This window comes from Boleophthalmus pectinirostris, unplaced genomic scaffold, assembly GCF_026225935.1.
Source record: "Boleophthalmus pectinirostris isolate CB_2022bp ecotype Guang Dong unplaced genomic scaffold, ASM2622593v1 HiC_scaffold_22, whole genome shotgun sequence".
Taxonomy (NCBI): Eukaryota; Metazoa; Chordata; class Actinopteri; order Gobiiformes; family Gobiidae; genus Boleophthalmus; species Boleophthalmus pectinirostris.
The window spans coordinates 17,748,548-17,773,584 of NW_026571190.1; the positions used below are offsets into that span (position 1 = coordinate 17,748,548).

General features: G+C 38.4%; 4 protein-coding genes across 11 annotated transcripts in view; 1 reads left to right on the forward strand and 3 right to left on the reverse strand.

The window, feature by feature from the left end:
- LOC110175173 (nocturnin) lies at nucleotides 1-20,543 on the reverse strand. Of its 4 annotated transcripts, none has more exons than XM_055157831.1 (7): nucleotides 20,465-20,482; nucleotides 16,538-16,612; nucleotides 12,328-12,559; nucleotides 5,991-6,097; nucleotides 2,890-3,067; nucleotides 2,362-2,693; nucleotides 1-1,302 (listed from the first exon to the last, which is right to left on the reverse strand). In XM_055157831.1, exons 4-7 carry the CDS (start codon nucleotides 6,087-6,089, stop codon nucleotides 784-786), a joined length of 1,128 nt encoding a protein of 375 aa, XP_055013806.1. In that variant the 5' UTR covers nucleotides 6,090-6,097; nucleotides 12,328-12,559; nucleotides 16,538-16,612; nucleotides 20,465-20,482; the 3' UTR covers nucleotides 1-783. The 4 variants fall into 4 exon arrangements, with proteins under 4 accessions (XP_055013806.1, XP_020796951.1, XP_055013807.1 ...); XM_020941292.2 differs by lacking the exon at nucleotides 20,465-20,482 and adding an exon at nucleotides 17,471-17,498; XM_055157832.1 differs by lacking the exon at nucleotides 16,538-16,612 and having other exon boundaries at nucleotides 20,465-20,543.
- On the reverse strand, nucleotides 13,959-16,202 carry ccdc175 (coiled-coil domain containing 175). The gene has a single exon (XM_055158445.1). The coding sequence runs from the start codon at nucleotides 16,167-16,169 to the stop codon at nucleotides 13,959-13,961; it is 2,211 nt and encodes a 736-aa protein (XP_055014420.1). The 5' UTR covers nucleotides 16,170-16,202.
- On the forward strand, nucleotides 17,094-25,021 carry LOC110175158 (uncharacterized). Its single transcript, XM_020941277.2, has 6 exons — nucleotides 17,094-17,558; nucleotides 17,951-18,282; nucleotides 18,660-18,724; nucleotides 18,792-19,471; nucleotides 21,040-22,406; nucleotides 23,305-25,021. Exons 1-6 carry the CDS (start codon nucleotides 17,318-17,320, stop codon nucleotides 23,923-23,925), a joined length of 3,306 nt encoding a protein of 1,101 aa, XP_020796936.1. The 5' UTR covers nucleotides 17,094-17,317; the 3' UTR covers nucleotides 23,926-25,021.
- Nucleotides 24,104-25,037, reverse strand: part of slc43a3a (solute carrier family 43 member 3a) — an 8,750-nt gene continuing 7,816 nt past the window's right edge. For 4 of the 5 annotated variants that reach the window (XM_055157829.1, XM_055157828.1, XM_055157826.1 and 1 more), the window contains 2 exons: nucleotides 24,591-24,714; nucleotides 24,104-24,508 (listed from right to left, as the gene is read on the reverse strand). In XM_055157829.1, coding sequence (XP_055013804.1) covers nucleotides 24,405-24,508; nucleotides 24,591-24,714 — 228 coding nt within the window. In that variant the 3' untranslated portion in view covers nucleotides 24,104-24,404. Of the gene's footprint in view, nucleotides 24,509-24,590; nucleotides 24,715-24,836; nucleotides 24,944-25,037 lie in introns of those variants that run through there. The other variant, XR_008632803.1, reaches the window with a different exon arrangement.

Below are 25,037 nucleotides of genomic sequence, written 5' to 3' on the forward strand. Positions count from 1 at the left end.
TTAGTCATCTGATAAATCCTTTATTGTCAAGGTTTATAAGGTACAATAGCAATACAATAATTATAACAGAGCACGATTTACAAAAACAACAACATTTTTGTGCAAATTGTCAACACATTACAGTATTTGTGCCTCATTTATTTATACCACCAGGCTCCGGTGCAAAACTATTTGAATAGAGCAGACAATGTCCTTATTTGTGATGCCATCTTAAAGGCAACAAGTCTAGACCAGAACTAAACATGCCCCTAATTGGTCTCCAAACTCAACTTTAATCCCAAATTAGAGCAAGTCAAAACCAAAATAAAACAAAATCTGAACTTTCAACAGCTTTAGAAGCTCTCCTCAGTGAATCCTGAAAACACCAGTAATTTCTGTTCCACAATTTGAGAATTACTGGGGGGGGGGAACCTGCTTGTCTCCATGGAGATATTATTGCTTTGATTGGACTACTTCACATTATAGCATTAAATGTATATCTCCACAGTAACAAGCAGGGGATGGCACCAAGGCAAGTTACAGGCCAGATCTGAGAAAAGAAAAGGTGACCCCTCTCAGTAAGAATGTGTTTTTCCAATGTATTTTTGAGCAATAAAACCACCAATTAAATGAATGCAAGACAGATAAGTCTAATGCAGTACTGTGGAACATCCCAGGTACAGTGGTTCCATGGAAACAAGCAGATTGCAGAATCGCCATCAGAAAAATTATGCACCTTTATGGACACACAAGTTGTTCCCCAGCTCTTAAAACATACCGTACATGCAACTTATTTAGGGAGAATTAATGCCTTTCCTTGAAGCTGAAATCACAAACTAAAGAGAGGTGGTCTGACGGATAATTGAAGGATGGTAGCCTGTTGGGGCCAATCTGCTCCTCTGTAGGCATGTCCAGCACCGCCTCTACTCTGAGCGAGCCTTTGGTGTACCAGATATAGTCCAATGTGCTACAACACTCCCCACTTGGCCTGATCTTCCATGTTGTATATGCGGGCTCTGTAGTTCCGTCCTGGCTGAGTTTTTTGTAGGCAGAGTCCAGACCCAGCAGAGAACCGGTGAAGCGACGATAGACCTCCTCGGATGGGACTGCGTTGAAGTCCCCACACACCAGCAGTGGAATGTCCTGGATGGGGTCCGCTGGCGAGGGGCTGTGTCTCTGTACCAGGTTTTGAAGTTGTCTGAGGAGGTCCGAACCCTGGGCACTACGGAGCCACTCCCAACCCGCCCGAGCTTTCAGGTGCGTCACAGCAATGCACACACACCTGTTGTTACGGTGACTACGCAGCATTGTCACCACGGCGACCTGCAGCCAGAGGAATACAAAAATGGTCAGAAATAATTTTGTTAATTTGACTTTTATTATAAACTGAACTGTCTGTAAGTATGACTTATTAGAAATGGGACAAGATCTCGCGCCACTAGATCTCCTGAGCCAAAATTGCCACAAGATTGTACACACATGGGAAAAATGATTTTGTGAGATTTTTTTCCCCAAGTGTTTACATTTGGATTGGACAAAAATGGGTTAAAATGGTATTGGTGAATTACACCTTTTACAGTTCCAAAACAAGTACTAAAATGGAAACACAAATATGAAATCACAGAAATAAAAAATTGTGAGGCCAGAATTGGAAAGTGAATTGTGAAATGTGTATACAGTATTAGGAATTATGTTAAAATCTCATCTTGTCTTGTGCTCGTGGACCCAATCTCATATCTTGTCTCGTCAGAAATTGTGTCTCCTACTACTTAGACAGTGAATCGTGTCACGACTATGCAATAAGCCTTACAAAGGAATCCATTAGAAGCCTCAGTAGCTAATTACTTTTACCACACTACTACAATAATTACTACCACAGCTTCTCCTGTATTAGTGCTTGTTGTCATATACAGATCTTTCTGTCAAGGCAAAGGTGGAAATAGAACCCCATAACTGGGCCTTATTGAAAGTTCAATTATTTCAAATTAAAGACAAGAACAGGTAACTGAAATAGTAAAATGCTACCAATGCTCCAAACTCTTCCACTAATACACTTGCAACTAGTACTACAAGCCAATTTATCAGAGTTCAAGATAAAGTAAATGGTTTATTCACTGCTGGTGGAGTTCTATCTTAATGTATATATCAGTAAGAGAATGGAAATAATGGAATTAAGTGCACTGTTTCTTGCTGTTAACCAACTCTACAAAAAATCCTATTTGATTTGGTTTATCTAAATATATAATTAAGCGTAATAGTGTTATATTAAGTATATGCTCTACTTATTTGTGTTTACAGTTATTTAAACAATAATTATAATTCAGATCCTGTACTTGACATTATTAGTACTTTTATGATAACACAATAGCAACACCCGCTAACCTGATTGGTGGGTATCCTCATTGCAGACAGACGAATATTCACACTATCGAGAAGCTCAAATTCGGACTGATCATAGAAAAGTGCGCAGCCGTCTGGTCCGTTGTTGCCCTCCACATCCAAACAGGGGGACCAGGGCTTGGGGCAGAAGTTGCTGCAGTACCCCAGACCAGCGAGCACAGGCTGGAAGGTGTCAAAGTAGTGGTCCACCTCTTGTAGGCAAAGGATGTGCGGTCTGTGGGTCAAAATCTCCTCCAGGATCAAATATTTTCTTTGGGACCAGCTGAGGGCCTCTAGGGGGCACTGTACAAAACTGTCCATTCCTTCACCAAGAGCTGGAGGAGATAGAAGAAGGAGAGAATTGGTTATAGGGTTTTTACTAATTGTGCACAATGTAGCTTCTAGATAACTTCCAGATAACTGAGGAAAGGTATTCAAAAGTAAAATATACCAGAAATATGAGCAAATAGTATTCCAAACAGTGCAGTGAAAACAGTGGTAAAATTAATTAATACAGTTTTATGGATGTACCTTGTGCCAGTATATTCCACTGCATCACTCTGAAGTGGCCACTGGAGGCGCTGTTCTCATCTTCATTAATGTGGATGAACTTCCTGTGAAATCTGGGAGGTCTGTCCCGGAGTGCGTCTTCACACTGTCGCCGCAGCTCCTCAGGATCAGAGCTCCTCACGATGGACCCCCTGTGCTCCTGCCAGAGAGGACCAGATATTAGCATTTTTACTTGATATGCTTTTTTCAGCATAGTACTATAGCAACTGCACATAGATCCTCATGTTACATTTTGTTCATTGTAAACCACAAAATAGATCTAAAATGGCTTAAAACAGGTCCATTGACATCCTGTTAAAAACTGCACAACTGAGAAGCCCCACTTTTCATAGTGGCATTTCGCCATAGTAAATAGCACCTTTTCGTTTACTGAATTATGGCTATGCAACATTGTTTAACCCTAAATTTAAGTACAGAAAATTAAGTACAGAAAAGCAGGCAGAAATAGGGGGTAGGTGTAAAATTATATTTTTTGAGAACAAGACACAATTTCAGGGCATTACAAAATTACAAATTAAAATAAACTCTGTCATATTAATAGTGAGGGAATACCCTTATAAAATGAAAAAAATATATATATATGTTTACAGAAATAGGTCCCCTTTAAAGCAGACAGCTCATGTACATCAGCTGTGATTCAATCATTGAAGTGCTTGTCCTGCTCTAACATTTTTGTTGATTGTGTGATAAGTATATAATCTCTGCATTTCAAAATGACCCAATGAGAAAGCTTTTTATTCAGGAATTTCAGCTTCTTTTTAATAGGCGTCATTTTGAGAACTTTTTACTAAACAGAGCTCCATATGACCTCTATAGCAACACTACTTATTTTTCAGTACGAAGAAATCCCTATGGCTATAGGAAAGTGGTGTATGAACAAAAACAAGCCCTAGTTTCAACCTATACTGGAAATAAAGCCACATTAACTCACTCAATCATTTGTCTAATCACTACTTTATTCCCAGTTGAGTTCTACAGTTTAATCTTTCTTAATTGTTGTGGGTTAATCTTAGCTAATCCTGCCACTGTTCACACCTATAAGTAGTGGTACTATTGACACTTCTCTCTTAGCCCTGCTTTAATTCTCATTTAAACCTTTAGATTTCCCCTGGCATCCTCCCAGAATGGAAAGTAGTATTAGGACATAGTATTTGTTATGCAATCTTCTATTCTATTTTATTTAGATCTTGTCCAGCCAGTTTTAATATACAAAACATTTAACCCTACCACTGCCAACACTCTTGCTTGCTTCCATAAGGAGTATATCGTGAACACCAGTTGATTGCCATTTTTACGACTAATGCACTACAAACGCCCTGATATAATGACTACATTTAACTGATAAATAAATGAAATAAGATTGATAATGTTATTATTAGAGCCCGACCGATATATCGGTTGGCCGATATTATCGGCTGATATGGGCAACTTTAGGCATATCGGCTATCGGCTGATATGCTTGCTGATAGGGGCCGATATTTCACGTGGGCATGTTATACCTCGTTATAAAGCTTAGACTCTCTACATTCTGTTCATTTAATCCAATTTACAGACAGATAAATGTCCTAATATGTGGCTCCACATCAGTATTTATCTACGGAGTCATTTGTCTGTGTGTGTCCGTACTGTCCCTGAACACACCACAGAGTCGCGTCACTCACGTGTGTTTGTTTAGACCTGCAGACACAGATCCAAACACTGAGATTATATTCTTTTTACGGACAATCGGTTTGAGTCTGGATTAAAAGGACATTTATTAGTGCAGAATTGTGATGTGAGGAGGAGCCTGTATGAGCGGTGAGTGTTGGAAATATGTCGACTCTGAAGCTAGTTTTTGTCATTTGTTATGGGTTAGCTGCTGTAGCTCCCGCACATAAACAGACTGTTTTCTATTGGTCTGTTCTAAAGTGACTATATTGGCCGTATATTTGCTACTGGACCTGCACTGATATGTAAATGATCTGTGAATAGAGGTGTGAATTATGACATTTGCGCATATAATTAATTACCGCGGCGCGCACGTATTTACGGCTAAAGGCTAATAGCGCTACTTTCTTTACTAGTTATGGGTCCGTCGCGAACGAAATGACTCTTAGAACCGGCTCTTTGAAGGGAACGACGGGAGCCTGATCCTTATTGGGAGCCGTGTTTTCTCTCTCTCACTTTTTTTCTTTTCACGCCGCGTGCAGACTCGTGGTTTGACAGCGGCAGCGGCTCAAAACGAAACTTTGAGAAATTTGCGTGTACGTAAAAAAAAAAAAAGAGCATATTTGACTGTAGTTTAGCATAAAATAAATAAGTCCCGGTTTAGTCCTTTTTCAGTCCTGGTTTAGACCTGGTTCAGTCCTGATTCAGTCCTGCTTGCAACAAAACAATCTGAAGAGCCACTTGGGAAGCCAAAAGAACCAGCAGCTTTTAGTGAGCCGAGCCAAAAGAGCCGGTTCTCTAAAAAGAACTGGAATACCCATCACTAGTGTCTAGAATGTGATGCAAAAATGCCATTAAGTCAACCTACTGTCTGTAAATATGATGTAAAGAGGCAGAATAACAATAAATGTTGCCTAAATAAACCCAATTTAAAATCCACCAGAGCCAAACCTAAGTTTTTTAAACAATTCAACATTTACAGTGAATTTTTACATCCCTAAATATATCGGTGATTATATCGGCTATCGGCAGCTCCAACTTCCATTATATTGGTTTCATATCGGCCACAGCAAAATCCATATCGGTCGGGCTCTAGTTATTATATTCTCATGTTTTGTTTTTTATTAAAACCATAAAATGGCTTTCAGAGTTAACTCAATAAATATAAATAAACAAGCCAGACATTTACACAGATAAATAAATGAAAAATAGAAGACCATATGATGCCAGAGTTTAAATTCAAATAGACATACCATATTATTGCAGTGCATAATATTTTGAAACCCCAGTGTAGCTATGGATTGCATAAAACATGCAACAAGGTTTTGTTTGTACTAGTTTCTGTTTTTTAACCATCACTGCTACAGTTGCTACTATTACTGTTTTAACTAGCTTACTATATTGCTATTGTTTACCTTGCAGAAGGCAGGGTCCAGGGTTGTGTTGTTGTGGGGCTCTGGGAGGGCCTGGGGGCGGTTAAGGGCGCTGTAGAGCCTAGTTGCCCCTCCACCCATCGGACACACTGGGACGATAAAGACACAAGAGTGAGAGGTCAAGTGATATACAAACATATGATCTTTGTCCTTGTTCTGTCAATGCACTGAGAATGTTAATATGAGAATAAGAGCATGTTTTACTTCAAGCCACCTATTGCTAAATCTAGTACTTATGTCAACTTATACTAACAATACAAGTGAAAACAATCCCTGCATTAATACCGCTCCAACTGTTATTACCACTCCAACTATATATACCTATATACCATTATACCACTATACCAGTATACCAGTATGCCAGTATACCACAATACCATAGATACAACTACCACCAATACCAAGAACGCAATTTGTAACTACAACTACTGCAACATACAATACAGACAATTGCGATTATTACTAACTAAGAATACCAATAATATAGCACCACCTTGTGCAATAAGAACAACCTACTTTTCCCCTATATTGATTTGATAATGTTACCATCATATTCGCATATTATTTTTTTGTAATAATTTTTTAATAAAAAGCATAAAAATAGCTTTCAATGTGAAGTTCATGAACATAAACAAATTAATATTTTACACACAAAAAAATCAACAAATTCAGCAAATTCAACTGCTTTTAACGTCACAAGACAAATTAACAAATGTTATCAAATGTGCAGCTCCAATATGTGTCTGTCATGTGATAGAGGATGTTTACTGAGAAAGCTTGACACCAGATAACCCTGATTTGTAAAGAGTTTGCAGAGGTCACACTTTGTTGATAGTAATCTGCCATGTGCTTCAGCTACAACATTCACCATGAAATGCATTATCACAAATATCACACTATTGTAACTTCTGCAGATAAAGCTTTTGTATCTGTAAATTTCCACCACTGAGATCATGCATAATTACTTACTACATGCACAATCTATTTTCACTTTTTGAGAGCATAGATATATTTGAATGACTTAATTTTGCCTCCAGACTTGCCACAATCAGCATTTTGTTGCATATGTCATTATGTTGTGGCCTGATTAATAACACAATAATGACTTGATTTTCTGCTGTTTGTTTATGAAACTCACACCTTGTTGATAGTAATCTGTCCATGTGCTCGGACACCATCTGTTTTCCCTGGCTGTCAGTCAAAGTCATTAACTGCACTGAAGTGGGTCACATACTGTAGCAGGGGCACGTGTATTTTATGTTCTCTTAACTTAATTTCAAACACAAATTCAGCCAGAACCTAATAATTTTATCAATGTTATATGATGATTTTGAGCCACTGACAATTTAAAACAAAACACTGCATACACAAAATGTGGGCTACAAGATGAAGATGAAACCTATGAATAGGCAAATTTGTGTTTTCCTCTTCCTCTTATAGGCCACATTTTTCCCTATATAAATTTTGCTACATGACTGATGAAAACTTTAAAACACAAAAACACAATTCCCCACAATGTAGATGGAACACATTTGTGGGGGAAATATATATATATATATATATTTGAATTATAACAAATTAAAATAATGTAATCTATTTCAGCTGTAAATTTCGTAATAATTTAAAATGTCAGAATAGCTGTAGTTTTCTATATAGTCCAGCCATAGGGAGCCATAAGCTCTCATGCAATTTTGTCAGTGCCAAAAAAGCTAAGAGAGAATAAAAAGGCAGTTAGTGCAAAGTCAGTTCACTGCTGCATGGAATGACTTAATACTATTTGCTATGCAGACGTCGAAACAATAGTTGCTAGTTATAATAGCTACTTGGTAAATTGTCGACTTGTTTATTTAAAATGTCTTCCAAGAAGCCACAATCCAACTGCATAAAAGAAAAGGTTCTAGCCAATATCATGTCTATAGCATAGTAAAACCAAAGCTTTTAAGTCTCCAGACATTATCCTCCTAATTACTTACACTTTACAAATCCATGCAGAACATACACTTAGAAAAGCAGTCTCTTACCCATAGTGTCCATCTTGTGTCTGAGTCAAAACAAGTCCTCCCTTTCAATGTTGTAGGCGATATTTTGTGCTATTGAAAGGTGGGCTAGCTTAGTTTGTTTTTACTGCTGCAAGAGACAGTGACAGATGTGTGTGAGGAAATCTGAGTCGTCACTGCTCCGTGTGCAGCCTATAAACCGATGAAGGGAGGAGGGAGAAGGAGAGAGAGAGAAAGAGGTGGAAAGATTAGGAAGTCCACACGTCATCAGGCCAAAGTGGGTATTACAAGTCATGTGCTGTAGTACAGTAGAGCAAACAATACTTGCACAATGTAGATAAGGCATGAGCTGAAAGATAATAGTGATAAGATTTAACAGAGAAGATTAACAATATATCACAACAAAATGAAGTTGAAGATAAAGAAAATGTGATTGAATTAATTAGTAGATCAAAATGTTTACTGTAAAATGTACCAGATATACAGGTACTTGGAATTAAAGTAAGATCATCTAGTCTAATTAATGTACCTTAATGTACACCTGATGACACCATCTGTCATCTTCTTTCATCTACGACCATGAAAGTATACTGCTAGTACACTGGTAAAAAAATACTACTCCTACTACTACTTCAGATACTGCAACATTCATCTCAACAATCACCATAAACCACATTCTCATCAATATCATATTATTGTTACTTTTGCAAATAAAGTTTTTGTCTAGTAATTTTCCACCATTGCGATCACATATAATTGCATCACTTACCATTACTACATACACTACTACTGTTTGTTGATACAGGATATGACAAAGTGCTATTCTGCAATACACTGATAGAATAACTGCCAAATCAAAAAACACAATTTATTTTGACTTCTTTTGTGCCTTGAGGAAATGTTTTTGATGTGATTTCTGATTTTAATACTATTTGGACTATCCTGCGCAAATGTCTGCATTAAGAAAGCAAAACAATCATCTTTGCCACATTTAAAGATCCAAACAGTGGCACAGACATTCGCCACATTCTTTGTGCCAAGAGGTTTCCACCAAATAATCTTTTACTTATTTCAACCATAACTTTGTGCGTCGCGACTCACAAAGGGTTGAGAAGCTGTAAAATACTAATTGTTTTATTCTTGCCCTGTGCTGAAATAAAACTATGTAAAATTAAACATGACAATCCAACATGAAGTGGATATTTCTCCTCATGTCCCCCGGGTCTAATACACGTCACTGGCGCACTCTGATTAGGACTTGTAATCGTCTGGCTACCTTCAGATCGGTGACTCATGTGTGGAGTGGCTCTCGCAGAGGGGAGTATGTATGTCACAAAGCATCACACAAGACGTCACGCCAGCAACACAAATGAAGAAAGAACTCTGGGTTTTTTAATCAGGTGAAATGTGATGGGAAATGTACAGCAGTTTGTTAAAAGCTATACTATGTAACCTTTCTGACAGGAGATCTCCTGCTTGTCTCCAAGGAAATGTTAGTTATTAGCCAGGAATGTTTCAAAGTATGAGTGCGTTTACATACACATCAGTATCCCGGTTATGTCAGTATCCCGAATACTGCAATAACTGGGATATTGATGTGCATGTATACGCACTCTATGATGATAAATGTATCCATCTCTGTGAAAATAAGCAGCTAACAAAATCTGTAACAAGTCAGACCTGTGGAGGCGAGCTTGGTCAAGGAGAGTTGAGAATTTAATGCCTCACTGTATAACATTCTGGTCAAAGCATTAACATCTCCATGGAAATAAAGCAGCATTCTATACAAGCCACAGTATTAAAACTAGTGTAATCTTTGAAATAAAAGGTTTAATTTTTGAAAGTCTATTAACTTTTTGTCTGATTTTTCATATTTGAAGCTGATCTGAACACGTTTAACATTTCTAATTGATTGTCATTACATAAGCTAAATCCCATAATATAAAATAAATAAAACATCAAAAGAAAAATAAATGTTAGATAGTGATTTTTATCATTATAGCCCACTCCTGATTTAGTCATGTTTTAGACTGGTTTAAATGCAAATTATCCCTAGTCTTGTCTTTATTTAGGTACATTGGGATCTAATGGATAACACTTGTAAATACAAAGATTTTGGTGGTATATTTGGTGGACAAAATTCCAGATCTATAAAATTGTTCAGTTACGTGCACAGTGCATGGTTGAAATAATCACCAAAGAACATCCGCTGATATAAAGCGTGAACAGTATACAGAGTTGAGTCATATCCTGTTTTCAAAGTACAATTATTCCGGTACAATAGACGCAGTGTCCATAAGAAACAAACGTGAAATGAATGAGCAGAGACTGCACAGGGTGTCACTCCAAGAGGCTGTTGACAATTTTCAATAGTTAATACAAATCTTTCACGATCTTTACTGTGTTCAATGAGGCCAGAATCACACTCTGTGAATGCTTAGAAATGGAGAAATGTAATTACGCATAAAACACATCCAAAAGAGGGTAGAATAGAAAATTATTAGAATCACCAAAAGAATAAAATAAGCTTGATCAGGACTTAACCTGCAGATCTAGGCCAGGCCTACAAAACTTCATCAAGACTTAACAGGGCTCTAGGCTGTAATTGATTAAAGAAATTCTTGGTCAACTAAAGACATGTCTTGTCAATTGATTAGTCAAATAAAAGAAGGGTATGACAAAAGTTTTCAAAACTATTGTATCCTTGTGTATCTGACTCAAACTGCACTCACACAACTGCAAAGATGTTCATGCAAAAACAACTATTTATGAAGAAAAAACTACTAGGAAACTGTACATTTATATAAAGGCAGACCTGTGAATCATGAGTTCAAAATACAAAATCTTCAGCTAATTCACCAACTTCTCCTTTCTGCTGTTGTCCCATGTAAATCCTTATAATCTAAAACAATTAAAGCCAACAGCACTAAGGGGCTCTAACAATTACCAAACCACATGTAAACAAACCCGTAATATGCATGTGGAACACGGATGCCGTGACAGCTTGGGGATTAAAGCTATTTTCAATCTCTCTCTCTCTCTCTCTCTATATATATATATAATTTTTTTTATATATATATATATAAAAAACACCAAAACTACTGGACACATCTTTTTGCTGCAGCTAACTCACTTTACCTGGCAAAAACAGATTTGAACACAAACAAACTCAAAGTTTGTGTAGCCCTTAACCTGGAACACAAGCTCATATCTTTTCAGAAAATGATAAACTAGGTACAAGTTCAAGCCATTTTGTGTTTGTCAGTGTCCTATATTATCACAAGCTGATATCTATGACTGACCCAGATGACTTCACTTCTACGCTTAAAACCAAAGAACATTTTCTTTGAAACAAACATTCATGTGACAGATTCAGTGAGATAGTTGTTGTCCAAAACAAATCACAGTTTCTAATAACCAGGACTTTACTTTTTAGTAAAACTCAATATGAAGGTGACCATGACCACATGGCACAGACAAATGTTCAGTTCTTTTTAAAGCCCTTTGAGATCAATGGACGTATAAATAATTAATATAAACATGAATTATTAATAAAAAGTAATATTCTTTTGTACTCATCCTCGATTTCTACAGGTCTAGGGCACTGATCAACTTTTTGTACTGTGGAATGTATGGAGCTACAACAGCAAGTAACGATTATTTTAGTATTCAACTAGTCAGCGATTAGATGAAGAGTCCAACAATGATTTCTATTGTGCATTGAGACTTTTTGTATACATTTTTAAAGAGGGAATATTTTACTATTATGGGGCATTAACTGCTACCACATAACATATTTAGATCATCATGTTACCTGTTATTGTTTTGAAAATGCTATATTCGGCGAAAAGAACGTATTACATATACATTAAGTATTACATTAACCAATATATACAGATAAAGTGCATTATTGATGAAGATTCAGAGTTGTTTATCAACATTTTGGTATAAAACTCTTCACTCTTTGTTAAGAAGTCTTTTGGCATTTGTTTTAGTCTGAAGAGATCAAATAATGATAACAATACTGAAAATATCATTGTTTTAATAGCCATGAAGATTAAATGTTTAAACACAAGATGGGAGCCAAAACATCTTAAGATTTAAGATTAATGCCCATTCAAGGTAATAAAATTATTTCCCTTGTGGATCAGTAAAGTCTATGTCTAAAAAAAGTTGTCTGATTAGAATTTCAAATGTAATTTATTAATTACTTACTTATTGATGAAAGTAAAATATGATCGCACTTTGAGTAGAAATTATAGCTGAAGCAAAAATAACATTAAAAACCTTTGGTTTAAACAAACCAGTGTTTTGTGGCTTACCTCATTTACTCACTGTTGTGCTGTATTGTCCTTTGTCCCCTCAGTTTCCTGTATGTTTGTCCTGATAAAGTGAAGAACTTAAATGGGACATGTGCCTCTGTGTGGTTTAGACAGGGGGCAGCAGCTGCTTTTGCTATGACCCTTCACAGCAGGGCAAGGTCACAAGCAGAGGAACAGTGCTCTACAGCCATCTGCTGGTAACAAGTGGAAGTACTTCACAGACACAAGACATCTGGAAGAGAAAAAGTGAGTACATTCACACAGCCAGAAAGAACTGAAATCTTCAATAATTAGATAAACCAATACTTAAACCTGTTTTTGCTGTGCGTTTTAAGATAAGGTACATTTAATTATCCTTGTAGGGAAATCTGTCCTCTACATTTGACCCATCTTTCAATCCTGCTGGGGCTTCTCCTCTGGAGCAGTGGGCGTACAGTACCATGCTTGGGGACCCATCTCCATGATCTTGTTACCAGATGGATTATCTTAGCTAGAGGATATTACCGATTGTGCATGTTTTGGGTTGATGGGGTAAACTGTAGTGCCCAGAAGAAACCCACACAGACATGGGTAGAACATAAAAACTCTGCAGAGACAGACACGGGCAACCCAGTAATTTAACCCAGAACTGTGAAGTGTGAAGTGCAAGCCACTTAGCCACTGTGCTGCTCTGTCCCTTAGCCTTGGGAGGCCCAGACCCTACAGATTTGAACAGTCTTGGACATATCTGTTGCTTCTCTGCCCATGGGAGAGAATCTCTTCTTGACTGTGAGTCTCCTCAAAATTTCTCTTGTTGCCACGGTTTATTTTTTCATTTTCCTTGCCAAGAAAGAGGATAAGGAGATTTTTTGGGATAGTTATCCATTTGCTTGTGTTCTATAAATGTTAGTTATTCTGTTTGTTCTGTAGTGTCCTTTATTTGTTAAATTTTCTAACTTTCTGTTGGTTAAATCAGTGATCTTGATCAGCATTAAGAGACAACTGCTGTTGTGATATTGAGCTTTAAAAAATTGAATTGACATGCCCAAGAGAAATCTGACATCAAAAAACACCTGATAACACAAGCCAGTGGTATTGATTAAGTTAGTTAAAAATGCTAAAGTCTAAATCAACTTCTAGTAGTAATTAAAGCCAACTGCTATTAGATAATAATAATATAGTAATAAATAGTGAAAACAGTCATTTGTAGTAGTCCTAGTTACATTTGTTAAATTAAAATTAAATTATTAATAATACGATGAAATGCATTTAAACATTTTTAGGAGTACATATTTTAAAAAGCCCTATTCACAGTTCATTACCAATAAACTGTAAAATGCCTGCAAGCAAAATACTTTAGCAATGTTTCACAATAGGTAAGTAGTAACTCTTACTAGCTATTCATGGGTTTCAGCTTCTTATTATGCAGCATTTTCACACTGAAAAGATACATTTTGTTTTAAGCTGCAATTGTTGCTATGGCAACGGTCTTAATTTCTCATTGTTTTGAAATAAACTGATTGATTAAATGCACATATATTCAACATTAATAAAGCAAGTAACATTCATAACAACTTACTGAATCTTTAATAACACACAGACACACACACAAAACACACTAGACCTCTCTCATCTGTAATATTTAAATTAATTTAAGACTGGGGCTCCACAGTGATCTTGTCTCCCAGTCTCCTGCTGAAGTCCAGCATCTGTTCATGGAGCAGAGCCTGGACGTGGCCCAACTGTCTCCCTCTGGTTCTCAGGTGATTCTGCAGCGCACCCATGGGCACCTCCAGTGCTGCATCCACACTGTGCCTCTCCTGGGTCAACTCTATCTCATCTCTCCATGCTTCCTGCAGACTCCTTAACAATATCTTAGTGTCCCGTTTAAGCTGCTCGGCCTCCTCTCTGTATCTCTCCATATCTTCTTTAGCCTTGTTCCGGTCTTCTGTCATTTGTTGGATGTGTAGGTGAAGACGGCTGTTCTCCATTTGGACTTGCTCCAGGTTGACGCTACTGTTGTAAATGTGAATCTCCATGGATTTCATATCTGTTGCCTGTTCTCTAAGTTGATTCATGTGTTCTACCCGAATCCTCTCCAATTCAGCTTTCTTCTTCTCTATTGGTTTGAGTGTTTTGATGGTTTCATTCCTCAGCATGTCAATAGAGTGCTCCAAATCACACTTTTTCTTTGTAAATTCAGTTTCCTGTCTTTTTAACCGCTCAAACCTGGAAGCCGCATCTCTCCATGTGGCTTCCACCTCTTCTAAATTTGTCTCCTTCTCCTCTACTTCTTTTTGCTTTTCCTTACAATTTTTCATTACAATTTCAATTTCATTGATGGATTGTTTCATTTCTTCTCGACAACGGGACTGTATTTGTTCATATTCTGCCTTAGACCTCTCAATGCACTGTTTCATTTCATCTGGGCTCATTGGTTGTTTTTGCTTAAGTGTAGCCTCTTCTATTTGCAGCTCCTTCACTCTTTTCCAAGTCAATTTGATATCTGCAGTAATTTTCTTAACATATTCTTCCTGTGTGTTCTTTTGCTCCTTTAAATTCTTCTGCAGCTGCCTTTTCTCATCTTCCAAATCTTTTGTACGTTGTTTCTGTATGTCTATATTGTCACAAAGCTCCTCTTGGTCCCTCTCAAAGACTCTCTTGTTTATCACATCATTCTCTTTGAGTCCTTCAGTTTGTCTTTTCATCTCATTTATCTCCTTCATATGTTTAACTATGGAGGCAATGCGTTCTTCCAACTGCATCCTTGATTTCTCCAGTAGTTGTGATACATATTCATACTCAGTCCTCACTTCTTTCTCCTCCTCATCATGAACTTTGAATACCTCATATACTTTAGCTAATGCATCTTGTATACGAGCCCTAGTAGCTCTTGCACCCACCATTCTTTCTTCAATAGTAGCAATCTCTTCCCTTAGAGCTTTTATTGCTTTATTAAATGCATTGATTATCTCATTCAGTTGCTTTTCAAGTGCTTCCTTTTGGGTGGTAAGTACTTTACATTTTTCCTTTTCTACTTCAACATTTCTCTCACATTCACTCTTGCATGCCTTTAATCGTTGTATGCTGCTCTCCAATTGTATGGTTTGAATTGTTAGATCATCCAGGCTATCACTGCCATCTCTCTTATTTTCACTGAGCATCTCTAGCTCTCTACTGCTCTTTAATATCTCCTGCTTCTGGTGGTTAATCCTCTCCTCATTCTCCTCAGACTCCTTAGACAGATCATCTCTGCATTTAATAAAAGCCTCTTTCTCTAAAGCCAAATCATGCTGTAATGCTAAAGTATTGTGTTCACATGAAGCTATGGTTGCTTTGAGACTCTCAATAGTTTCCCTTGTCTGATCCAGTTGTGATTGCAATGCGTACTTTTGCGTTCTTTCGTTGTTCAAAGCAGCAATGACCTCTTGATGTTTCGCTTTAATTTTCTCTCGCTCCATAGACAGTGATTCATTTTCAGACACAACCAATTCGTGTTTCTTCACAATTGTTTCTTGTATCTGTGACACAGCGTGGAGGTCTTTCCGCAGTTGCTCTATCTCCTCTGTATTGGACGCTCTGGCTGCATTTACATCCGTCATAATCACCGCGCTCATGTGCTCTCTGGTGTTGTTCATCTCATGCCGGAGCTTGCTGTTTTCTATCGTTGCCACCTCCAAATGTTCGTGAGCCGCCCGTCTCTCCGCCTCTAAGCCCGTGATAGCGCAGGTGATCTCGGCCAAGTGAACGCTAGCCTCCGGACAAAACGCGACCCCTTCGTCTTTTAGCTCCTTATCAAGCTCTTTAATATGCTCCAAAGCGACCAAAACGGCGGGGAAATCGGGGACGAGGCGTGATGCCATCTATTATGTTTCATAAACAGCGTTTCAAGGTCAAAATAAGTAACTTTTCTCGATCAAAATGTAGCATACAAGCTAACAAACTTTAGAGTTCTGTCGCCATAGCAACAACATCCACATAATATTCTACGGAAAGTCGGAGGACCCCAAAAATTACCTGGACATTAATATAAATAAATCAAACCAAAATCAAAATATTATTGAAATTAGGCAAACTATGAATATATTGCTGAAAATAAAATAGACATACAGACATGTGAACCTACATGTTTTGTGTGTGTCCAAATCTGAGTCCACATTACTTATGCAAAGTCCAGATAACTAAAGACAGTTTAAAACGATTTACAAAAAGCAATTTTAACAATTCCCACCTGAAATATGCACTGTTGTGTTCACTCTTGATGGCCAAAGTGCAGTGAGCTGGGCGATTTGGGGTTCATATCGACCTGCAAGATCAGAATGAACCGCATGAATAGCTAGGTTTTTCAGGTTGCCAGATAATACAACATATCTCAATAAAACACCACAATGGGTTAAGACCATGAAGCTATTAACTACAATACTGGCAACCAAAAATAGCTGTCAAGACCACACGCCTTTACAATTGATAACTTTTCAGTGACATTACGCTGGGGGGCGTACAATTACCGATATCATAATTAGATAATAATCCTAACAGCAGTGCCACGCCCCCTTAAAGGAGGGGCCCGCGCAGCCCGAACCTGTATGAGAATCACAAAATTTACTCACGTGTATTTAGCTTTCTTTGACAGCTAGACTACAACTTGTAATAAACGTGCAGTAATAATAATATGCAAATACTTTTGCATAAACCATACTTTATTATACCATTAACAATTCTGCATCAACGTTTTACATTTCAATTTAAAACCTGGCAACCCTCTAGGTCGCAGTGTAATGACGACGATGGCTCCATAGAAATACGTTGCAAAATCAATCTAACAATCAATAACGTAGATGAAATTCATCTAAACGGGGTATACCGAGGATTAAACGATAATTGAACGCCAGAAGCATTCGTTTTTCCAGACCGTAGAGAGCTAGTCTGCTCTCAATAGAGTGAGTTTGCAGCTGTCCGTGCATGTTCTGCATAGCCCTAGCATTGGGTTTTGCGACAAAAACAGAGAAAGATGGACCTAATTGGAAAACCTAGAAGCAAATCCGTCGTGTGGATGTACTTTGGCTTCAGAGCAGACGAAAATGGATTTCCCCTCAGATCAGACGAAGTCATTTGTCGTTTATGCCGCAAGATTGTGCTTGCAAAAGGAGGGAACACAACTAACCTGAGAAGTCATCTGAAACGGCGCCATCGTGCAGAAGTAGCTAATACACCGTTCTCTGCCTCGCTGGGAATTGGACCGGAAACTCAAGGTATTTGGATTAAAAGGTTTAAGATATTTCAGCCCATTAAATTGATAAGCTTTTGTTAACAAGATCTTAATTTATTACGAACAATGTGTTTCAAATTTTATATATATATATATACATATATATATACACACATAAAGCCTATGCTCAATTTTGCATGCATGCACAGCTGCCTCTGCCAGCATGCATGGAGTGGGTGCAGACTAGAGTTGAATCAATAAGGGATCAATAGTAGATAGTCAGAATTACATGCACAAAGATAGCTGTTAATTTATAAAAGAGCTATTACGAAAGAAACAGTAACACAAGTTTGTAATACTGTAAAATGCTTGAGTTGTAAGAATATTATTGTGTAAAGGGCTTTATAATTAATAATTCTTTGTGTGTGTTTTTAGGTCTTGAACAAAGCCACGAGGAGCTGATCCATGAGCTTCAATCTTTAAGTGCCCAAGCTGATACAAACCAGAACTATGTGCCAGATGCTGTGCTTCCACCTGGAGATCCCTGGATCCACGGTGGCCCGTCCCGAGCCGCACTGTCCCTGCCCTCCTGCCTATGCCTCTCGGAATACTCAAGAGCACACCTGTCCAGTCCTTCATCTGAGAGCTACACCAGAGACATGAAGGTGTATGCCAGATGTCAACTGCAAATTGGAACAATGTTTGGACCTTACATGGGTGAAATAAGCAAAGGACATCTTCCAGACAATCTCACATATGCATGGGCTGTAAGTATACAATATCCAATAAAGGGGTAGGTACAAGGCAGAAATACAATATTAAGTTTAATTGTGACTTGGCCCTCTGATAATCAGCTGCCGATTTCTTATTATTTAATGATTCTGTCTACGTTTCCTCACCCACTCCTCCTGCTGGCCAACTTCCATCATGCATGAGTGAGTCGCAGATTCACAATTTGTGAACTCACATATGCATATTTTATCATCTCTTAAAGGGGAAATCTTTTTTTTTTTTTAATCTAAATAGTAAGATAGACTTGTGATATTATTTTTGGCCATATCTCCCACCTCTAATCCAATCACACATCGGTAATCATTTACAAAAATCAATTGTAATCTGTAATTTCTTTTGTTTCCATTCTTAGATCAGGGATGAAACTTCTTTCATTTTTGTTGATGGTTCAGACCCAAACAAATCCAACTGGATGAGGTGGGTATGACCTTTACAACATTTTGTTTGCTTAATTACTTGATGTTTACTTACTTGACTTTTTCAGGTTTGTGACATTCACCAGCTGTGAGGATGACCAAAATCTGACAGTCTTCCAGTTTTTCCGTAAAATCTATTATAAAGTGTCCCAGCCAATCTCAGAAGGGGATGAGCTCAAAGTCTGGGTTGGTAGAGATTATGCCTCTGTGCTGGGTCTTGAACACACTGGTGAGAATATGAAGTGTCAAGTTGGAGACAAGGAGTCATTCTTGCGGCCTCTACAGGACATCCAGTTCTCTGCACTCCCAGAACCAAGCAACTCCTCTCTTTGGTCTGATCACAGCCAGTCTCAGAGTCCAATGCCAATAATCAGTGAAGTGACAAGCATCAATACAGGTGGAAGTATTGACCATAGTTCCCCTGCAGTACCATCATCCTCCTTGGGGTACTTCCCCCATCCTTATGAAAACAAGTACCACTTTTTGCCTGGTACAGAAAGACTAGTGGGCAACCCAGATCATCCCCACCCACCAACATCTGGTGATGGTAGCTTATGGTACTTCTTTGGGTTTGAGCCTGACCACACTGGGCGCCCATTGGACAGGACGACCGCCATATGCAAACTCTGTGGAGATCTCGTTGCCTGTGGAAACGGGGGAGTTTATGAAATAAAAAGTCACATGATGGTCAAACATCACATCAAACCACGAGAGAGCACCAGTACTAGCAGTTTGCGGCCAAGTACAGGTACGATCATGTTTCTTTGCCTTTGTTATTATATAGGAGGCTATATGCGCAGTGCGTTGCGCAATACATAGGTCCTCTTGTCCGAGGGAAGGGGGGCGCGTTGGTGACGCTTGTGCACGTTGTAAATTCTTCGGTGCAGAGTGTCGGCAGGAGCAAGAGCTATACATACTAAACACACTTCACGAGGTTTATGTAGTTGTTGGATTGGGTCAAATTGCCGCACGGCCTATTTTTTGACACGTTGTCCGTCTTTTAAAACTTTTTTTGAGTTTTCATTGTTGTGTGGTCCTCTGTGTCGTAAACACATGGCGAAGATTGAGCCAAAGGATGAGCCGATTGAACTGCTGCTCTCTCCGCAGCGTCACAGGTCAAAAGTTTGGAAATATTTCGGGTTTTTAGTGAACGACGACGGGCAACTTGACAAGACGCGTGCACTGTGTGTCATTTGTAACCAATCAATGAAGTACACTTGCAGCAGCACATCGAATCTTATAGAACATCTGAGGCGAAAACACGACGTGAATGTTCACTCCTCTCCGCCGCCAATGTTCCCGGACATAGTTAGATGTATTGTAAAGAATCCCGCCGCCGCCACTTCGAAGAACTCGGTTCATTCGGATTCAACTCGGGGGAAGAACCGCGCGAGTAACGCGCAAGGTATAATGATATTTTACAAATTGGTCTACTAAAAGGCCATAAACACAGTTTTACAAACTCACACAATGCCTACGTTAACAACATTTCTAATACTGTTTACGAACAATCGACAACATAAAGGTTTTTTTTTTTTTTTGTCTGTGCACAAGTTTTTTGTTTCACATAATCGAGTTTGCGCACGCGTGCATGTTGGAAAATCTTTTTTGCAAATTGCAACAGGGTATGTGACACGCACTTGTTTCATCTATTTCAGAATGCTAATCACGGGTTCAGATTTAGCCGCAATTCAACACTACCCCAAATGTTTTTGGCTGTTGTCCAATATTTTCGATTTACCAAGTTGGAATTTGCATTGTTGTAGTCCTTCCTGTCGGAGACACATAATGGCGAACGTTGAGCCGTAGCATATATGTTGATTTACGAAGTGACGTGCAAGGTATGCTGGTCGCCTATAGGCCTACTTTTTGAGTTTGGGCTATATCCGATGAATCCTCATTTGCCAAACCCTCACCTCTGAGTGGGCATTATTTTAGGTGTAGGACCGCTACAAAAGTCGTGAATTTAAAGTTCTCTGTAAGTTATATGATGGAGTGACTGCTTGTCTTCAGGGACATGTATTTTGCTTTATTTGCTTTCATTTTAAGAATTGTCCACAGTATGGCATTAAACTTTCCAACGTTACAGGTTAGATCTGTGGAGAACCAACCCCGCACCCTGTAATAATATTGGAATTAAAACAGTTTTGTGAGCTCCAGTTGTCTTATTTAACCTTCCAATTAGGATATTATTGCTTTGCCTGGGACATTCTACAGTATGATATTGAACTTAATTAAATCTATTAAAACTATATATTGTATTGTTTAAAGCTGCCTGGAAAAAAAACTTTCTTTGTGTGCTTTTGTTGTTAACAGTTCAGCGTGCTGTCCTCCCACCTACACCAGCATCATCAGTCAATTTAACGGACAACATTCTGTATTTCCTCATTATGGATCTCCAGCCTCCTTCTTTAGTACGAGGAAAAGGTTTTCAACATTTAATCAACACTCTTCTTCCCCACAAACTGGATCTGCCCTCAAAAACAAAGCTGGACTACTTGCTCAAAGACTTGCATGCCAAAGGAAAAACAAATATAGCTCAGATGCTCCGAATCAAGGCAGACACTACGGATCACACGGCTCCATTAGAGGCTGAACGAAACAGGCGCAAAAAAGACGTCCCGCATTTGGTCAACTTCAGTGTGGATGTTTGGTTTCATACGTGGCAGGGCAACACAGAGATGTACCTTTCTCTCTGGGTCCATTACATAGATGCAAACTTCAACAGTCACAATCGTGCCTTGGCATCTCAAAAACTTTCCAAATCTGGATTGAATCTAAAGGCAGTGGAGTCCCAAGTTAGAGCCATGGCAGAAGATTGGGGCATATCCCATGCTAATATGACCGTGTTGGGAGGAGAAGGGTGGAACGATATTCGAGCAGTCCCAATGATGAGTGATAATTTGGGAGAAGGAGGTGGGAGTAACACACATCCAAATTCAACAACATTTTTGGAAAGAGATGATTCAACTTCACCAGTGGAACAAGAAAACAGTATGGAAAACCAAACTATTGAATGTCTGCCCTCTGTCCCATGCTTTTTCACAGCGGTGCAAAGCTGTATTGATGAATTAATTTCAATGAATGCTATTTCCAAAGTCTTGAGCAAATTTCAGAATATTCTGGCTGGACTTTTTATGGAGCCAATTCAAACTGGAGCCAACAGTGAAACCTTTGCTGACCATCTGTTGCAAGGAATGACCAATGAAGAGCAAGTGGAAGTGAAAATATGGGTCCATAGCCGACCAACATGGAATAAGGTCTATCTACTGCTAAACACACTACTAAAACATAAAGCCCTACTGCGGGATATTTTAAATAAGCTTAGAGAAGACACGAGTTCTGAATCATCTGCCAATTCAGTAGCAAACAGCCAGTATCTACGCACAGAATGGAAAGTTGTTGAGGATTTGTGTCTCGTCCTAAAACCTCTGGATGTGGCGTGTCAGACTTTAGCCAAAGAAGAGTTCCCCCGCTTGTCCCTGATCAAACCCATTCTCACGGGCCTTCTCACCCGCCATCTTGTGACTCGTCCGGGAGACTCGCCCATCCTAAAAGAAGCCAAGACAATGATGAGGTACAACCTGAGCCACTGGTATGACACGCCAACTGTCAACAGGGTCCTGAACGTAGCCTGTGCCCTCGACCCCCAGTTTCATGGACTTGGATTCATGTCTGAAAAGGTTAGTGTATGCAGTTTTAGATTACTGAAACTTTTGTCTACGTAAATAATTTATGCATTGGTCATTAGAGCTGGGAATCACAGGGTCCCTCACAATTACAATATAATCACTGTGGCAGTACATGCAACAGTTGATATATTGTATATGATGTAAAAATGATAAATCACTATATAACATTTTTTTAACTAACACATTTTATCTATAAAATACAGTTAATTTAACACTAAACATGCCACCTGCATTACATAAATATATTTAGGTACTTGACACAATGCCCATTTTTGACATTTTCTCTCAAAATGTCTTTCTAAATAATGTTTTTCTTTCTCTGAAATTCAACTCCTCCAACTCAACAGTGCACAAATACATATTCCATAAATTACAGTTTTAGAAAGTTGTTTCATTTTTTGGCATTTTAACAACAACAAAAAGCTCTGCAGTGTCCTGCTGTGTGACATTTTTCTTTTAAAAAATCTAGACAGTTAATACAGATGTTGGCTTCCTTATGTCCTTGTTGTTAAACTGATTTGTTTTTGAAAAGCATTTTCGTATTTTGCTACAAACGTGTGTCACACTTAACTCTCTAAATAATCAAATTGTAGTGCTGCCACGATTTAGTTTTATGAAATTTACTGAGATTTTCAAAGCAAATTGCATCTATCAATACTGAATCAAAAAATGATGTATCACACTATATATACATTTTGGCACACCTCTTAATTGTTATAACTATTGGAATGAGTTGGGTAAAACAAGAAGACCTTTATGGAATCATGCAAGTGACGTTCCACCTTCAGAAAGTTACAGTATTGCTTGCATTATATTTGGAAACTCGTCGAATTATATAATATTGTATGATAACATTATTACTCATGTTATTGTCCTGTCTATTTTTCAGGAGCAGAGTGACACATTTCAGTGGCTCAAAAACGAGGCAGTGAGGATTTCAAATGAGGGCCACAATAAAACCCGTTTAAAGAAACCACCCCAACAGTACAAGAGAAGTCCCTCCCCCTCAACACCTGAGGAGTCCAGGCGGAGGAGCAAGCGACTCAAGGACTGTCAGCCAATCAACTTCCGTGACATTGACGACTCTGATGGGAGCGATATCGACCCCAATGATAGTGAATGGGTGGAGCCTCCACCTGAAGATGGGCTGTCGGGGATGGAGTTTTTACTCGGTGACTTGTACAGCACGGGAAACAGGAGCAAGCAGAAGTCTGTGGAGGAGTCTGTGGATTTGGAAATTAATGTTTTCCGGTCGGATAATGGGGTATCGCCAGGTGTGGAGCCTCTGCAGTGGTGGAGAAGCAAAACAATGCAGCTTCCCCAACTGGCCGCGGTGGCACAGGCCTATCTGGCAGCTCCAGCAGTAGCCGGGAACGCGACACAGGGATATTTACAAGAAGGAACGGGAACATCAAAAGGTAAAAGGTCCAACATCCCCCCAGAGAATTTGGATGCCATTTTGTTCTTACACCACAACAACATACACAAAACTAAACTTAAACTGTATTAATGGTGTTTATACTTGCCTTTCTCTGTAGATTTGTGTACATAACCTTAACTGGGTATCTTTTTACTACTCACTTATTTCACTTTATGTTGTAGTTATTTTATACTTGTTTTTGATGTTATTAGAAGTTAACCATAATGTTTATCCGAATGAATGTATAACAAATCAGACATTTAAAAGCTGATTGGTGGCCAATTTGTATTACACACTCATAGTACAAAATTGGATTTGATATTTCATGTTAGTCATGTTACATTAATATAATACTGTTATCAACACTGTCTTTGCTTTATTTTTACCCCTTTTTATAAATCCACAAATCAGAAAACTTAAGAGTGCAACATTTTCTCATGTTCAAATTGCATCATCAGGAGCAATGTATTTCAATATAAAATATAAGTTCACTTCAAAAAATAAAAATAAAATTTTGTAATATAGTAATTTAAAATGTAGTCTCTGCTAAAATTGTGCCTTGATAAACTTCAACTTGGTCTGTCTTCTTTTGTGCTGACTTTCTGCACTGAATGTAGATGTTGATGGGGTGAATGAAAGCCAGTAGAATGAGGATGGTCAGAGCAATGTTGACCTGGAATATATAAAATTACTGTATTAGATTAATGATTGCATCTCTAAAAATGTGTATTATTTATTACTGTCCAGTTACTCACATAAAGTGGATCTCCACCTAAAACCCCTTTGACCAAAGCAAAGCATGGATACTGCAGTAAGGACACGATCGCAGACAATGACATCACCAGTCCGTACAGCTTCCCAAAGTGGCAAGCTGGAAATCTGGGAAGAAAAATTTAAGTTGTTAGTGTTGATATGAACCATGCTTATAATCATGCAAACCACTACATAGAAAAAATAATTAAGCTACCATTTACATTACTGTTTTATGTGTATTAGCATACTGTGTCATGTGAGATTCCTGTGTTCTTGTACTGCACATGTCCTGTTCTTAACAATTTTTATGTGTGACAGATCCAGGTTTTGGGCCTGTCAGGCACATTAAATGTTCCTGTAAAACACAGCAAACTGAAGTTTCTCTTCAACTGTTTCTTATATCACAATCATGCAATAAAAAATGTACAGTAAACATTTCCGTTTGCCAT

Bases quoted from the DNA above. Each gene is read 5' to 3' on its own strand.
- LOC110175173 (XM_020941291.2), bottom strand. The intron at 3,068-5,990 runs GTAAACAATAGC...CCTCTCTGGCAG, and splicing joins TGGACCCTGCCTTCTGCAAG to GAGCACAGGGGGTCCATCGT. The intron at 2,694-2,889 runs GTACATCCATAA...TATCTCCTCCAG, and splicing joins GTGGAATATACTGGCACAAG to CTCTTGGTGAAGGAATGGAC.
- ccdc175 (XM_055158445.1), bottom strand. From the start codon at position 16,169: ATGGCATCACGCCTCGTCCCCGATTTCCCCGCCGTTTTGGTCGCTTTG.
- LOC110175158 (XM_020941277.2), top strand. From the start codon at position 17,318: ATGGACCTAATTGGAAAACCTAGAAGCAAATCCGTCGTGTGGATGTAC. The intron at 18,283-18,659 runs GTAAGTATACAA...TTCCATTCTTAG, and splicing joins ATCTCACATATGCATGGGCT to ATCAGGGATGAAACTTCTTT. The intron at 22,407-23,304 runs GTTAGTGTATGC...TCTATTTTTCAG, and splicing joins TTGGATTCATGTCTGAAAAG to GAGCAGAGTGACACATTTCA.